General features: G+C 38.8%; 1 protein-coding gene across 4 annotated transcripts in view; it reads left to right on the forward strand.

The window, feature by feature from the left end:
• Positions 1-18,021, forward strand: part of GSPT1 (G1 to S phase transition 1) — a 58,181-nt gene that overhangs the window by 804 nt on the left and 39,356 nt on the right. The window contains exons 1-5 of one of the 4 annotated variants that reach the window (XM_015572133.1): positions 10,110-10,114; positions 13,662-13,703; positions 13,817-13,858; positions 14,613-14,840; positions 16,066-16,099. In XM_015572133.1, the coding sequence (XP_015427619.1) occupies positions 13,837-13,858; positions 14,613-14,840; positions 16,066-16,099 (284 nt within the window). In that variant the 5' untranslated portion in view covers positions 10,110-10,114; positions 13,662-13,703; positions 13,817-13,836. Of the gene's footprint in view, positions 1-10,109; positions 10,115-13,661; positions 13,704-13,816; positions 13,930-14,612; positions 14,841-16,065; positions 16,100-18,021 lie in introns of those variants that run through there. The other 3 variants (XM_006776279.2, XM_015572132.1, XM_015572134.1) reach the window with 3 other exon arrangements.

Genomic DNA, 18,021 nt, shown 5'->3' on the forward strand with positions numbered 1-18,021 from the left:
GGGGCCGCGGCGGAGGGCCGGGCGGGGCGGGAGAAGCGCGCCGGGGACACGGTCTGGGCTTGGGGCCGGGCTCCGGGCCCCAGTTCCCCACTTAAGCCGGGAACCGTATGGAACGGAGAGGGGGCGGCGGCAGGGCAGTAACACGAGGCCTAGAAGTGAGGACAGATGGAATCCCGAGTCTGTAGGTGGGCGTTGAAAGGTCCGAGGAGTTGGGGAGGACGAATCGAGTTTTCTCTTCATCCTGAGGCCTAGGAGAGAGCGTCTCTTGCTGCAACTTCTATTATTGAAACTGTAATTACGTGTTAAATATCTGTGGCACCGACCGGTCTAAAGGAATCCCAAGATGCATTGCAGTCTTATGATCCGACAGAAACTGTTGGCTATCAATACAAAGATCTTTTTCACCCTTCGCATTTTGTAAGCTTGTAGAGTTCACAAAATGTCACAAAGGTAGAGCACCTCATTTGACATGGGTAGGAAATCACATTAATTTGTGTGCTCCCTTTCTGAAGTGGGACTTGGACTTTCCTCCGTCAGTGACAGGCTTAGAATTTTCAATGTGTCAAAATCGTTTACCTTACTCAGGTTGTTGGGTATACGTCACTTTTTTTACGTTATGTGTCAGTTAACTAGTCTATTCAGAGACGAGCATTTGTTATAACTTAATAGTAGCCATGTGCGGTTCTGACCTTAGGTAGTAGACAAACTTTCAGTGGTTTCAAGTTAAGTTCGGTCTTTAAAAATCTGCCTGTATTTAGGGGCTGCTTCAGTAATAGCATGCTTTCAGGTACTGATTTTGTAGAAATATCAAATGAGTGCACTTAAGTATTCTCCTTATGTAAAACTTGCTTATTGTCCTGGCCGGTGTTGCTATCTGGTTAGAACATCTGTCCGCCCAGGATCGTGGGTTTGGTTCCCGGCCAAGGTTTCTCTCGCACCATCCCTCCCTCCCTTCCACTCTCTGAAAAGCAAAGGAAAAAATGTCCTCAGGTGAGGATTAAATAAATAAATAAATACATACATAAATAAAAGTTGCTTATTTTAGGAACTGTCAGTATTAGCTTAAAGAGAAAAAGGGAAGGGCTGAATGTCCTTGCAGTCTAGTGAGGGTCTGGAACTGGATCGTAGTTATTCCCAGCAATTTGTGAGAGCAGATTGTTGATTTCTCTTTAAAGTTCTATATTATAGTACTTCTTAGATAAGTGGACACCATATAAGTTTAGTTTCTTCAGAAACTTTTGCTACAATTTTTCTCTCTAGAGGCAAAAAGAGACTTTGGAGAAATACTTTTGCAAGTATGTACATATGTGAGCACACAGTTTGGATTTGGTTGTTTTATTGATGTATTTCTTTTGCTTGTGTGGTTGTTTGATGTTTTCCCTTTTAACAATGAAGCTTACTTAGCTTTTATTTATTTGCCTATATCAAGCCATTTTGGCTACTTAAACTAATCTACTTAACAGCTCCTAAAAGTGCTTATTTCCAGGGCTTTATCATACAGATCCCTTTTATCCAGACATTTTCTTTTTGGTCCTCCCTCCTTACTCTGGAGCCATCAGCACCACTATAGCTAGACCTATTTCCAGCCTAGCTATACCTATTAGCCATTCAGGGACAGCCATCAGTCATCAGGGACAGCTATCCTTAGAGCAGTGGTCTGGAATAGTGGTCAGTTGTTGAATGACTAGGCATTAACTTTTTTTTTAAGCTAATAAATTTTTATTTAAGGAATTTCACATGTTCTGTCTGAGTCCTTCCATTGCCTTAGTTTATCCTGAGTTTGAGTCTTAATCGTCTTCATCCCTTTTTTGCTCAATCCAGTTGTCATTTCAGTCAGTCCACAATCCTTGTATTTGAGCTTCTTTGATCTACACTTGAATATGGACATCAAAAACTCTCCACCTATAATCGTTAGGAACTGATTTCTTCAAGCAATTTACTTTAGGGCAATGGTTAGGGTCTGAGTAGATGGATCTGCTTGGTTTAATTTCAGATACCCTCTAAACACGAATAAGTTCAAATCATCTTCACTCCTAAGCTATCACTCCCTAGAATAGTACAGATCTTCGGGATATACAAAATACCTAAAGAATAAGACATAAATCCAGATATTGTGTTCCCAAGATAAAACCCTAATAAGAAAAAGAAGTCATCTTTGTTATAGTGTTATCAACATCAAAATTAAAATACTAAAGCAGTATGGTTGATATTTTCCTTATATTCTATGCTTTTTAAATGATTAATCCTACAGTCCTGGAACCAGCATTTTAGGTATCATGTTCCTTCTTTTTTTTAAAAAAATATATTTTTTTATTGATTTCAGAGCGGAAGGGAGAATGAGAGAGAGATAGAAACATTAATGATGAGAGAGAATCACTGATCGGCTGCCTCCTGCACGCCCCATGACTGGGGATTGAGCCTGCAACCCAGGCATGTGCCCTTGACCGGAATCGAACCTGGGATTCTTCAGTCTGCAGACTAATGCTCTATTCACTGAGCCAAGGCGGCTAGGGCTCATGTCCCTTCTTATATGTATCAAAACTCATACTGAACAATGAGTTCTGGGTTAGGCATTAACTCTTACCCAGGAGAACTTTCCTCTTCCTGATAGTTGCTAATTTGCAGTTTTACTCTTAATTCTTTTCTCTGTGACCTACTGGGAGTTAGAGATGTACAAATGTGTAGGTAAGTGGTTGTAAGGAAAGTCCCTACATTATGGTCAACTTTTTCTTTTTTATCAGAGACTTATTTTGATGTTACAGACTTTACCAGCTGCTTCTACAAAATGTGAGTTATGTTTTAAAAAATTATCCTTTGTAGGATATCTATTTGAAAAAGAATGGATTTTCTAAATTGAGGTCCTGAGTTCTGTGGGACTGTTGGATTGCATGTTCCAAGCCCATTTAAGTCCATAAAATACCATCAGAGCAGAAAACTATGCTTGGAAACAATAGGGGGGAAAATGGAAACAGCACTTAGATTGAGTTTACAAAGGAGGAATCATAAAGTTTGCAATTTTTTTTATAGTGAGGAAATAAGACAGTAGGGCTAACATGTTTCTTTTGTTGTTAAGCCATAGCTGAAATTTGCTGTGTGTGTGTGTGTGTGTGTGTGTGTGTGTGTGTATTTAAACTAGATACCAGAGAGCACTTGAAGGAATCTAGAGATAGAGCACTAGGATGAATGACTTTTAAAGTTTTTGTCTAGGATGAATATGTCATTTATCCTGAAAACAGGCTAATTTCTTTTTTTTTAAATTTTATAGGGGCACCTTGAGCAATCAGTAGAGGAAGGTGCTTTTGTACAGTGTCATCCACCTTCCCTAGAAGGCTGCTGGTTATACCTGTTTCCGGCCATCCCAGCTTAGGTTTCAGTGTTGACCTAGGATCTCTTTGAAAATTTAATATAGGGTTCCAAAGACATGACTAAGTAGAACCCATTTAGGTGTAATTCATTTTAGTTCAATACTCTGTACAGAGCCAAGTAAATTGGCTAAGTAATTGCTCTTCAAAGTAGAGGTGCTAAAATGAATGAAAATATGAAGACAAGGGTTATATATACCAGAACAAACATTTTCTAAGTAGAATGTACTTTAAGTTCCAGTTTGCACCTAGTTCAGTTTTTTATTTTTTTCTTCAGTAAATGAAAAGTAGGTTTAGCAGTGCTAATCAGGGTTAGTTACTTGGTGTCTTAGTCCATTTGGGCTGCTATAACAAAATATTACAGCTGATAAAAACCAGACATTTATTGCTCACAGTCCTGGAGGCTGCAAGTCAATGATCAGGGTGCCAGCCTGGTTGGGCAAGGGCCCTCTTCTAGACTGTTGACTTCTTGTGTCCTCTTATGGCAGCAGGGGCAAGAGAGCTCTTTGTAAAGACAGTAATCCCATTCATGAGGGCTCCACTCTCATGACGTAGGACCCTCCAAAGGCCCTACCTAATACTATCACTTCAGGTGTTAGGATTTCAACTTAAGAATTTGGGGGGTAGAGGTGGGGCGCAAATATTCAGACTATAGCACTTGGATTTAAGAGCAGCCCTGGCTTCTAAAGTAATGTGTAATGCTCTTTCCACTGTTTCACCCTAAACATTTCTCAAAACTCTGCCATTAAAAAAATAAGTATAGAATAAAACCAGCAGTCCTCAGAGGAAGATCTGTCTCCAAAATGTAGCACATTATATTGTGGAACTTGAATTTTAAAAAGAAATATTTGTTTTGTAGTGCTTGGTTTTCACTGAATGCCTGTATGGGGGGGAAGGAATTTTTTTTTAATGATTGAGATATTAATATAACATGAAGTTCACCTTTCAGAAATGTACTGTTCAGTTGTTTTTAGTATATTCACCAAGTTATGCAACAAAGTGTCATCCACCTTCACTAGAAGGCTTGTTACTTGGTGGATGCTTGTTAATCATTCAGTAGTCTCAAAGAATGTCTTTGGAGCCCCAGAGTAGAGAAGATACAGAATCAAACTGCTAATGCTTGTTTCCTCCAGAAGAACTCTTAAACTTTATTATTATTAAACACTAGAGGCCCGGTGCATGAAATTCGTGCATGGGGTGGGGATCCCCTCAGACCTGCCTGCATCCTCTCAAATCCAGGACCCCTCAGGAGATGTTCAACTGCTTCTCACAACCCCAGACCGCTGGCTCCTAACCACTCGCCTGCCTGCCTGCCTGCCTGCCTGCCTGATCGCCCCACACCCAGGACCCGGGCTTCCCTCCCTCTGGCTGGCCGCAGGCACCCAGGACCCAGGCTGGCTGCAGCTGCAGGGGACCGTGGGTAGGCGGCTTTGCTGGGGTTGTAGCCGCAGGTGCCAGGCGGCTTGTCCCTCTTGCAGGCCTCAGCCTGGTTAGTCCCCATTGCTCTCTTGCGAGCTCATTTGTGCCTGGCTTGTCCCCCCAGTGTTGAGTGTCTTTACATCATGAGGGTGTGATGACCATTTGCATATTAGCTCTTTATTATATAGGATTACCTGTTGACTGATAGATAAGTTTAGATAAATAAGGTTCTTGGCTTTAGATTTGTTTTCTTTTTCCTCTAAGACTGAAATGCCTACAATAACAATTCTAATATACAGGATTTTTCAGGTTTCTTTGGGACAGTAAATGGAATAGAGTGAACAGAGGAGATCAGGGGAAACTATTGCTCCTAGAGTGTCTCGTGTGTGTGTGTGTGGGTGTGTGTGTATTTGTTAATCTTCACCTGAGGATATTTTTTCTTTTGATTTTTTTTTTTTAAGAGAGAGTGGACAGAGGAGATCAGGGGAATCTATTGCTCCTAGAGTGTCGCGTGTGTGTGTGTGTGGGTGTGTGTGTATTTGTTAATCTTCACCTGAGGATATTTTTTCTTTTGATTTTTTTTTTTTAAGAGAGAGTGGGAAGGAGGGAGAGAGACAGACAGACATTAATTGGTTGCCTCCTGCATGGGCAGGGATCTAACCTGTAGCTCAGGTACCTGCACTTGACCGGGAATTGAATCCTCAAACCATTGGTGGCTAGGGCCGAGGCTGTGCTGTCTCTCCTCCCCCACTTCCCCAATCTTGACTTACTGATTATTAGATAATTGATTTTGGGCCCTTGTTTCATGATTTTACATGCTTGAATGACTTGAGCAGGAGGATTTAGGGAACAAGTGCTGTGCCATATTGAGCAGTTGTTTAAACTGTTAGAAATTTTGATTGAGAATAAACTGTCTTTGGAACAAGTTTTATTTAGTGCAGTGAGTACACAGCTTTTTGCATTCTTTTGTCCTTTATTTTTCACCTTTTCTGAATTGTATTGCATGAAAGGGCAGCAATTAATCAGGGCAAGTTAGGGAGATATTATAGAGGACAGATTTTAAGCTTGGTTTTGCTTGCTTTTGTTTGCTCGGGAGGAAATGTCTTAGTGTTGAAATAGTATTGTTTTTCTGGTTGAAGAGAAAGAAAAAATGAGACTGGATAACCTTATGGGGGCGGGGTGAGTTAGCAGTATTAGAATGGAAATTTTTGAGATGTGAATCTGGTTTTGCTCAGATATATGTATAACAATTAATGAACTGCCTACAGAATGCAGGATGCTGTTCTAGGCACTTGAAATGACAGCACCAAGATGAATATATTGTTCTCAAGGAGTCTAGAAAGAGATCAGATTTACTCTAATGGAAGACACAACATGGTAAGAGGGCCATACAGAGGGTTCAGAGGGCTTTCAAAGCTGCAAATAATAATTGTTCACAGATTGCCTTATGTTGTAAATAATTTCAATCTTGTCACCCTAATGATAAAACTAAGGATCTATTTTCTAAGTATCGTGAATATCTTAAGTTTTTTAAGTTTGCTAGGAATTTGCTAAAGTTGAGTATCAGATATCTTTTACACTCCTTTTCTCATTAAATAGCAGTGAGTTTGGTTACTGCAATTCTGACTAGTGTATCTGTGAGGCATGCTAATTTAGAATTTCTACTCATAATTCTTAGAAATCTTTGGGAAGCAAGAATTTGTTCACCGGCTGAAGGTTCTTGATTGTTCTAAGGTCTCAGATTTCATTTTTAGCTGTCAATTGGTGATTCATACCAAAGCTTCTTAAAAGTTTTATACTTGTTTTCAATAGATTTTAAAGAAGCATGGCTGGGCTATCAATGTATTTGGGTTTTTTAATTTGTTTTTTTTTTTTAATAAATGGTTTTGCTCTAAGGAAATTTACAGTGGAACCTGGGTTCTCGAATTTAATTTGTTCCAGAAAGCTGTTCAAAAACTGAAGCATTGCTTCCCATTAGAAATAATGTAAATTGAATTACTCCATTTCAGACCCCAATTCCCTGTGTTTTTGTGGTTGTTTTTTTATATATATGTTATTGATTTCAGAGAGGAAAGGAGAGAGAAGGAGAGGGAATAAAACATCAGTCATGAGAATCACTGATTGGTTGCCTCCTGCATGCCCCCGACTGGGGATCAAGCCTGCAAGTGGGCCTGTGCCCTGGCCAGGAATCAAACCTTGACCCCCTGGTTCATAGGTCTGAGCCACACCAGCCAGGCAATATTAACCATTTTAAAGTGAACAATTTAGTCAGTGTTGTATAATTACCACTCTATCTAGCTCCAAAATATTTTTTTATCACCCTAAAAGGAAACTCCTACCCATTAAATAGTTAATCTCCACTTTCCCTTTTCTCCCAGCTTCCAGCAACCACCAATCTCCTTTCTGTCTTTATGGATTTACATATTCTGAATATTTATATAAATGTAATCATACAACATGTGACCTTTTTTGTCTGACTGGTTTATTTCTCTATGACCAAATTTTAACTATTTAGAAATCCAGATTATCATCTGTACTAAACTACTGACTCTTCTGTTAAAATTTTTGCACTTCTTGTTTTAAAATTTGTGGTAATATACCTAGTTCATTAGTAATAGCCAGTTCATTAGTCTTCCTTTATCATAAACAGTAATATTAGTTTCTCTTTCAATTTGGGGTATAGTTTTATTCAAAACTGATACACTCAGCCCAGCCAGCATAGCTTAGTGGTTGAGCGTTCACCTATGAACCGTAAGGTCACAGTTGGGTCCCAGTCAGATTCCCAGGTTGCAGGCTCTATCCATAGAGTGGTATGTGCAGGAGGCAGCTGATCAATTTTTCTCATCATTGATGTTTCTATCTCTCGCTCCCTCTCCATTCCTCTCTGAAATCAATAAAAATATATTAAACAACAAAAAAACCTGCCACACTCGGATAACTTTTCCACTTAATTAGAATGGTTCCTGTTTTGAATATTTGATCAGGGTGTGTTTCTGAACATAGAGATACCACTGGAAATATGAAACCATAATTTCATTCCTCAGGAGATTTACTAACTTCTCTTTCACTAGCAGACACAAACCATGCAGTCTCTGATAGGTCAGTCTCTAATTAGAGTGGTCATCTGTTTGCTAACCATGAGCAGTGACTTTGGGCTTAGTAGAATTCTACACCCCTGCTCATTTAGTAGTCAGTAAAATCTGGATGTCATATGCATTATGAATAAGACCAGAGTAGAATTAACAAGAGAAGGTTGCTCGTGCATTTGTGAATACTGGGTACAACTATATTGAGAAGTTTACATTTAAAAAACATTTTGCTGTATCTGTTATTTTTCTGGCTCATTGTTCCAAAACATCAGTTGGCAAATATTGCTAAGGTTTATAAATGTGATCCATCATCTGAATACATGGAAAGCTTTTTTCCAACATAATGAAACTGGTCAACTTCTTACTTTTGAGCCCTTTAATACCATCATTACCTGTAATTAAACATTTCTTTTCTTTTCTTTTTTCAATCCTCACCCGAGGATATTTTTCCATTGAGTTTTAGAGAGAAGGAAAGACAGAGAGGAATATTGATGTGGGAGAAACACATCGACTAGTTGCCTTCTGCATGCACCCCAACCAGGGGTGCTGGGCTGGGGAGGAGCCTCCAAGCGAGGCACATGCCCTTGACCAGAATCCCTTAGGTCTGCAGGACGAAAGCTCTATCCACTGAGCCAGACTGGCTAGGGCAGTGGTCGGCAAACTCATTAGTCAACAGAGCCAAATATCAATAGTATAGCGATTGAAATTTCTTTTGAGAGCCAAATTTTTTAAACTTAAACTATATAGGTAGGTACATTGTTATTAACTTAATTAGGGTACTCCTAAGGCTTAGGAAGAGCCACACTCAAGGGGCCAAAGAGCCGCAGTTTGCCGACCACGGGGCTAGGGTTTATTTTCTTTTCCATTACAGTTCACATTCAGTATTATTTTGTATTAGTTTCAGTGTATTAAGCATTTTCATTGCTTGTGATACTTGACTCTCTGCCTCTGTGAGCTTTACAAACTTAAACATTATAAATGTAGGATGTTTTGGAAAATAAAACGGAACAGATGTTTTTTTATTATGCTACATTATGCAGCCATGTGGAGGTGGTCTCATGACTGATGTCACTGTTCTAAGAAGTACTTTACAGCTTTATGTGTGTAAAGTATAAATACTGTATTTTTGTAAATCTAAGAGTTGGTTCTAGAACTAGGTGGTCAGTGTATGTACTTTTCATTTTGAAAAGCTCACTTATAGTTTGGGGGCTATCTTATTAGGTGAGGAGGGGGAGCCCACTATAATAGTTGTCTCAATCCTTTTCCTGTTTTAAAATACTTGTACATCATAACTTAGTTTACTTTTTAAAAAAAATATATTTTATTGATTTTTTTTTTTTACAGAGAGGAAGGGAGAGGGATAGAGAGTTAGAAACATTGATGAGAGAGAAACATCCATCAGCTGAAACACTCCCCACTGGGGATGTGCCCGCAACCAAGGTACATGCCCTGACTGGAATCGAACCTGGGACCCTTGAGTCTGCAGGCTGACACTCCATCCACTAAGCCAAACCAGTTAGGGCTTAGTTTACTTTTATTGACTGATTTTCCACAGAGGTTGTTTGAGGAAAGGCACTTGTATAACTTGTAAAAGCCCAGTTGAGTCTGTTATGTCTGTATGTTAGATGGTGGTGATTATAGTATTTCATAGGGTTTTTGAGGGAATTTAAATGAGAGAGCAAACAGCACAAAAAAGTTCAATAAAGCCCTGGCTGGTTTGCTCAGTGGTTAGAGCAGGGGGTGGGCAAACTTTTTGACTCGAGGGCCACAATGGGTTCTTAAACTGGACCGGAGGGCCGGAACAAAAGCATGGATGGAGTGTTTGTGTGAACTGATATAAATTCAAAGTAAACATCATTACATAAAAGGGTACGGTCTTTTTTTTTTTTTTTTCAGTTTTATTCATTTCAAACGGGCCGGATTCGGCCCGCGGGCTGTATTTTGCCCACGGCTGGGCACGGCTGGGTTAGGGTGTCAGCCTGTGAATCAAAGGGTCGAAGGTTCGATTCCTGGTCAAAGGCACATACCTGGGTTGCAGGTTCGATCCCTACCCTGGTTGGTGTGCATGAGGAAGAAAACCAATCGATGTTTCTATCTGACATCAATGTTTGTCTCTATCACTATCTCTTTCTCCCCTCTACTCTCTAAAAATCAATGGAAAAAAATACCCTTGGGTGAGGATTAACAAAACAAAACAAAAAACCCAAAATATTAATTAATATAAATTAATATTTGCCAAACGAGGTAAGAGCATACAATGGAGTAAAGATAGTCTCTTCAATAAATGGTGTTGGGAATTTTGGACAGGTACATGCAAAAAAATGAAACTAGACTACCAACTTACACCATACCCAAGAATAAACTCAAAAATACTTAAATGTAAGTTGTGAAACCATAAAAATCCTAGAGGAAACCATAGACACAAAATTTCAGACTTCTCTTGGAACAGTATTTTTGCTGATATATCTCCTAGGGTAAAGGAAACAAAGGAGAAAATAAATAAATAGGACTATTTCAAAATAAGCTGCTGCACAGCAAAAGAAACCATCAACAAAATGAAAATGAGCCCACTCCATGGGAAAACATATTTGCCAATGATACATCTGATAAGAGGTTAATATCCAAAGTATATAAGGAACTCATTCCACTTAAAAAAAGGAAGACATACAATCCAATTAAAAAATGGGCAAAGGATCTAAATACACACTTCTCCAAAGTGCACATACAGAAGACCAATAGACATGAAAAAATGCTCAAAGTCACTAATCATCCAAGAGATGCAAATTAAAATAACAATGAGGTATCACCTCACACCTGCCAGAATGGCTGTCATCAAAAAATCAATAAATGACAAGTGTTGGCAAGGATGTGGAGAAAACGGAACCCTAGTACACTGCTGGTGGGAATGCAGACTGGTTTAGCCATTATGGAAAACAGTATGAAGTATCCTTAAAAAAATTAAATATGGAACTGCCATTTGACCCAGTGATCCCACATCTAGGAATATACCCTAAGAAACCCGAAACACCAATCAGAAAGAATGTATGTACCCCTATGTTCATACCAGCACAATTTACAATAGCCAGGATCTGGACATAGCCCAAGTGTCTATCAGTAGATGAATGGATAAAAAAAGCTATGGTACATTTATACCATCAAATACTATGCAGCAGTAAAAAAACAAGTATCTCACCCTTTGAGACAGCATGGAAGGACCTGGAGAGTATCATGCTAAGTGAGATCAGTCAGAGAAAGACAAGTATCACATGATCTCACTCATATGTGGAATCTAATGAACAAAGTAAACTGGATCCAGAGACATGGAGACATGGAACAGACTGGAATCTCATAGAGAAGGCGGGGAAGGGTGGGTGGGTGGGGAGATATTAACCCATGGACACAGACTAATAGTGTGGTGAAAGCCTGGGGTCGGGGACAGAGCGGGCTAGAAAGGGTCAATGGGGAGAAAAGTAGACAACAAATGTAATACTTTCAACAGTAAAGATAAGTAAATTAAAAAAAACCATTAGTTGGAGTTAGTGTTACCCCCACATCCAGCATTGTATCGATTTGTGAGAGCTTGGTATCCCTGTGTGGCCATAATAGATACTCAGTATATGCTGATAAAATTTAGTTGATACTCAGTACATGTTAGGGTATGAAGACTATCACTTGTTGAATATCTGATAGGTGTCAGAAGTTATTTCTCACTAAACAAAGGTTTTGTTTTGTTCCTTCATTTAATCTGTTCAATAATCCTGTCAGGTGGATGGCACTAATTTCCATAATTACAATGAAATAATTGCATCTTACAACTTGTTAGTGACAAGTCATGATTTAAAGTCAGGAGTCAGCTCAGTTCTAGCCTCTTTTACTACTACATGCCACCTCTTCCATCTCTAGGGTGGCATATGAACTTTATTCACTTAGCATTGCCTGGCTTCATCTCAAAATTGAATATTTTTTCCTTACCCACAAATTTTGCTTTGAAATAGGAAAATGAAAAAAGGTTAATCTCTATTATGTCTGAAGTACAATCCTGTTCCCTTCTAAACCTAGTTGAAATGATTTCTGCTCCCACCCCCCCATTTCTGTAACATAGGTTGCGGGGGCGGGGGGGGGGGTCATCTTAAACCTTTCACTCTTTATTCCTAATCCTGTTAGATGTTCCATCCATTATCTGTGCACTTAACCCCACCTCTAGTTTTATTGCTCAGTTATCATAATGGCATGCTTTTTTGTAGTAGTGATGCTGGTCTTTCTGCCTGTAGTGTCTTTCCCTCTCTATTTCTTCTATATACTCCCACAGAATGATCTTCCTAAGTGATACTCGATATGTCATTTCTATCAGAAAGCCTTAATTGCCCTTTACCTTTCAGGGGCAGGAAATTGCTTTCTTCAACACTTGTTGTTATTAAAGGTTCGGTCCAATACCTTTTCTTGACTCTTATAGGTGTTAATATTTTCTGGCAGTTATTTTATTATTTTTTATTATAATTTATTGTGGTTATATTGGCTAATAAAATTATATAGGTTTCAGGGGTACAAGTCTATAATACATCATCTGTATATTATATTGTGTTCACCACCCCAAGTCAAGATTCTTTCCATCACCATTTAACCTCCCTTTTACCTTTTACCTAGCCCCTCTCCCCCGGCAGTGACTTTAAAATGAGTTTTTGCTGGTTTTGAATTAATTATTTTTTAAGTAAATATATTTTTATTGATTTCAGAGAGGGAGGGAGAAAGATAGAAACATCAATGATGAGAGAGAATCATTGATCAGCTGCCTCCTGTACCTCCCCACACTGGGGATTGAGCCTGCAACCTGGGCAAGTGCCCTGACTGGAAATTGAACCGTGACCTCCTGGTTCATAAGTCTATGCTCAACCACTGAGCCACACCAGCCAGACTAATTATTCTTTACTGGAGGCCCGATGCACGAAATTTGGGCAAGAGTAGGACTTCCCTCCCCGGCTGCTGGCACCGGCTTCCCTCGCAGCCCTGGCTTTGTCTGGAAGGACATCCGCATATTACGCTTTTATTATTATATATTACTTTGTGTGTAGGATTTATGTGACTTCAAATTCTTTGATGTCTTTTTGTATTTTGCAGATTCTTTAAAGCAGGGATACTTTCATATTAGAGTATCATTTAGGTTTATCAGATATAAAAAATAAGTTTAAGCATAGTTGGGGAACAGTATATATCTCTTCTCGTGATGTCATAGGTAGATTTGTGGTGTGGAAATGGGATTGTGCTTTACCTTAGAATTTTAACATAGGGCAAAACTGGCATCATTGTAATTGCCTTTCTGAGATGTTGTAAAGGCCTATATATAGTTGGAGGATTTTATCTGAAGTACTTTATTTTATTAATCAAATATAATTTATTTGAGGATCTTGATGATAATGTGATTATAAAATCTTAAAAAGGGCTAATCATAGCCTTCTTAGTCTAGAGCTACTAAGGGAATTTAGAGAAGTAATGTGTATTTGTTGAGAAAAATTTTATAAATTTGAACTGTGCTGGGCAACAGATTGCTTTTATAATATCTGTGAAGGAAAAGTTTATGAAGCAAAATAAGAGAATAAGCATGCTTTTATGAATATATTTTAGTTACTTATTTTTTTAAAGTAGGTTAAACAGAGACTTCTAATTGGAATACCTGAGTTAGTCATTGATCTGAATGATTGAGATTTTTGTTGTGTTTTGAACTTTTGTTTTTAAAATGTAAGTAAAATGGATATATAGGTCTTAATTTTAAATAGAACTTATTTCTATTGAACAGCACCTGTGGAACCTTCTCAAGAGGAACAGTCGTTGTGTGAAGGTAATTTTCTATGATGTGACACACTATTTGATTTGAGAAAACAAGTTGTGTAATGGAGTGTAAAGCTAGATATTGCTTTGTAAATATATATTATATCTCAATTTCTTGTCTAGGTTCAAATTCAGCTGTTAGCATGGAACTTTCAGAACCTGTTGGTAAGAAAATTTCTGACCATATTAATACAGTAATAAGAAACTCTTTCACTCTCAAGATTTAAGGTGCAAATGTAAGTGTTATGATTATTATAATGCCTTCATTTAAAACTGACATTGAGTCTTTGCTATGAAGATTTAGAAAGCAGAACTAATTAGACATTAATACTGCTCTGACAAATTTAGTGTTGCAAATACAAAAGAATTGAATGGAGGAATGTTAAAGTCAGTTTAAATACTTGTATCTGTTCCATGTAGTTCGTGAAAATTTTTCTTCCCTCTTGTAACTTATTACTCTTAAGGGTTTCATATTCCCAAGGTAATTAATAAACTTGAAGCCAAAGTTATTAATTGCAGAGGAAAAAGAAAAGATTTTCTAAATTCTTTCACACTTTCCTATGTTCTGATTTAAAAATTTCTCTTTTTCTACTGTCAGGACATCTTAACACTGGAATAACAGGGCTGTTAAGAATGTTAAGATGTCCTGCTTACATGTTGTTTGTCCTAATGAAAATGAAGCTTTGGTAAAATAGCAACTCTCATAGTATCTGAGTCAAGCTGTGATGCCAGCAGTGTGGCCAGCTTGAAAGCTATTATCTATTTCTGTTGTGAAAGATTTTCTTGCTTATATATCACTAGACATTAGAAATGGAGCTAAATATGCCAAGTTCCATTTATTGAAAGCACCTCTGTTTTAAAGTACCTGTATATGTTACAAATCTTTTTTAGAATACTAAATTAAAATGCCTTCTTTCAGTAGAAAATGGAGAGACAGAAATGTCCCCAGAAGAATCATGGGAGCACAAAGAAGAAATAAGTGAAGCAGAGCCAGGGGGTGGTTCCTTAGGAGATGGAAAACCCCCAGAAGAAAATGCCCAAGAAATGATGGAGGAAGAAGAGGAAATACCAAAACCCAAATCTGTGGTTGCACCACCAGGTGCTCCTAAAAAAGAACATGTAAATGTAGTATTCATTGGGCATGTAGGTAAGTTACTCATAGCTATGATTGGGTACATAAAACAGAACATCTTTTTAATAACTTGGAGATGTTTCATGAAACTTAACTGTGATTTGCTAGATTATTTAGCTGGCAGAAAGTTGTCAACAAATACTTTGTTCTCAAAGGGTGGGCAGATGAACAATTCTGTAATGGCATGGAAGCTGGGAGAAAAGCTTCAGTATATTTTTATATAATGTGTAAATTAGCCTTTGATGATAGCTGAGCATATTATGATATCTTACTATCCTAGGGAACTTAATTTATTAATTTTATTGTATTAACTTTACTGTGTAGTTTAATGTTGTGGTATATAAGAATTAGTAATAGGTTGCTGATTTAGCAACCCCCTACCCCCACCCATTTGATTTACTTAGATATTTAATCATCTACCTAGCCCCAAAATTCTGAGGAGAAAAATAATACAATTATGTGTCCTTTTCCCCCCCCCCCTTTATCTCTGCTTTCCCCTGAATATGATGATACACCCTTTTACTTTTTTAGTAGCAAGAACTCCTTTGAAATTTGTATAGGAACACTAACCTCTACCAAAAGTGAAAGGCAGACTACTTAAATGTAGTCTCAGCTCTTGGCTATTTTTGCTGTTCTCTAAGGCTCCCTTAGGGTTTTTTTTTCTTTTTTTTCTAAAGTAGGTTGTTGTTGTTTTTAAAAAAAACACCATATTTTTATTGATTTCAGAGGTGAAGGGAGAAAGAGAGGCAGAAACATCAATGATGAGAATCATTGATCAGCTGCTTCCTGTACACCCCATACTGGGGATTGAGCCCACAACCTGGGCATACGTTCTGACGAGGAATCAAACTCTGACCTCCTGATTCATAGGTACCAATAGATGCTCAACCACTAAGCCATGCTGGCAGGGCTACCCTTACGTAATTTATATTCATTTGCTGCCTGGCTCTTAGCTGAAGGTCAAGGAATACTCTGTTTAAAAATTCTTTCTTTTGTTCTTTATCAGTAAAGTAGTTCTAAATCATTATCAAGCTGTTAGGGGGACTTAGTAGCTCCTTTTTCCAAGGGAGAAGGTAACTAACCAATAGATTCCTACAGTTTCTGTTGCTTTCGCATGATTTAATTATATAGTATATGCTAAACCATATTTTCATAGTTCTGTTATATGTATGTACTGGTTGGCTTTTTAAAATTTTTTTTATACCTATGCTTTGCATATTGTTGATGTTATTACTTTTAGATGCTGGCAAGTCAACCATTGGAGGACAAATAATGTAAGTATATTTTTTCTTATATAATAGAATTAACTCAATTGAATGAATTTTGGGAATTGTCAACTTTCATAAAATAATACAAAGGAGATTACCCCAAGTTAAGAAAAATCTATATATATAAAGAGCCAGGGGCTGTCACATCTGAAATAGCCAAATGGATGACCAAATGACTGAGCAGCAAGCTGTGTGGGGTGACCAGCCTGGCCGAGGAATGTATATTTTTTGGTTATGGGCTGTTATGGGCAATGAGGGGTGACCAGACTGGCAGGGGTCACAGTTGGTGGCAACCAGGTTGGCAGGGGGGTGCCGTGAAGGGCGATCAAGCCAGCTGGGGGAAGGTTGGGCGACCAGGCTGGTGGGGGGGGGCAGTTAGGGGCAACCATGCCAGCAGAGAGGGGCAGTTGAGGGTGACCAGCCTGGCAGAGGTGGGCAGTGAGGGGAGACCAGACTGGAAGAGGGGGCAGTTGGGGGCAACCAGGCCAGTTGGGGGTCAGTTGCGGGCAACCAGGCTGGCAGGGGGGCAGTTGTGGGCAATCAGGCAGTCAGGCAGATGAGCAGTAAGGAGCCAGAGGTTCTGGATTATGAAAGGGATATCCAACTGCCGGTTTAGGCTCGATCCCCAGGATTGGGCCTAAACCGGCAGTCAGACATCCCCTGAGGGGTCCCAGATTGGAGAGGGTGCAGGTTGGCCTGAGGGGGGGGGGACCCCCCCCACACACACAAATTTTGTGCACTGGGCCTCTAGTTAATAATAAAATGACATTACATGTAGAGAAGACTGATATTAAGGAGTAATTTTTGCAATGTGATCATTAGTATTTTCTGATGGATTAATAGGCCATCACTAAAATTCTTTCATGATCACTGTCAGACTCTGATGTAACATGAATTAAATATACTTCTAAAAATTACCTTTTACATTTTTTATAAAAACTAATAAAGAACCAACCCTCACTTATAGGAAATTTTACTCTTTGAATATAATTTTCTTGGAAATAATAAAAACCAGCTCTTGAACCTGGTGCATAAAGAGAACTGGCGTTTCCTCATCATCAACTCCTTAAGTTTATGTGGATTTAATCAAATATAAGGTAGTCTGGCTAACATGCTAAGATAATTTTTTATTATATTATGTAAGTTATTAAGGTATGAAGACACCATGGTTGGCCTTCAGGAACATATTCTAGTATTGAAAAATCTTTTAAATTCACAGGTCCTAAATATTTAATCCCTCTTAGATTAAACCCATTTTTAAAAACTGTCATCAGAGGATCTAGGTGTCATCATCTTGTCTTGTTAAGTAATCTTAATTGATAATCTTTCCAGTTCTCACTTTTGAAGATTCCCCAACAGACTCTAAAACAAGGATCCTCTTCTAAGGCTCTACGGATAATAGTTTTGGGCCCATTTGATGATTTTTTAGAAGAATGTATATTTTTTGGTTATGGGCTGTAATTTTCATTGGTATTTCACTGGGATTCTATACTTAAATGGTTAGAAACATGCACTACAGATGACTGCACAGAGAACCCCATAGAGATGAAAGCTAGAACTGGAATTCCTAAGGAAGTATTTTAAAACTAGAGGCCCGGTGCACGAAATTCATGCACAGGTGGGGGGGGGGCTAGGTCTGACCGGCGATCAGGGCCTATCGGGGCTGGGTTGGCTGGGGCCTGTTGGCTGGGAAAAGGGACCGGGGGAGGGACTGTGGGAGGTTGGCTGGCCATGGGAGGTTGGCTGTGGGAGTGCACTGACCACCAGGGGGCAGCTCCTGCATTGAGTGTCTGCCCCCTGGTGGTCAGTGCGCATCATAGTGACTGATCAACCAGTCCTTCTGGTCATCCGGTTGTAATGGTGGCTTAGTCTTTTATATACATAGATAATCTCACTTTGAGAAATAATATATTTAAAGTATTAACCCC

This window comes from Myotis davidii, unplaced genomic scaffold (genome assembly GCF_000327345.1).
Source record: "Myotis davidii unplaced genomic scaffold, ASM32734v1 scaffold209, whole genome shotgun sequence".
In the NCBI taxonomy this organism is placed as follows: domain Eukaryota; kingdom Metazoa; phylum Chordata; class Mammalia; order Chiroptera; family Vespertilionidae; genus Myotis; species Myotis davidii.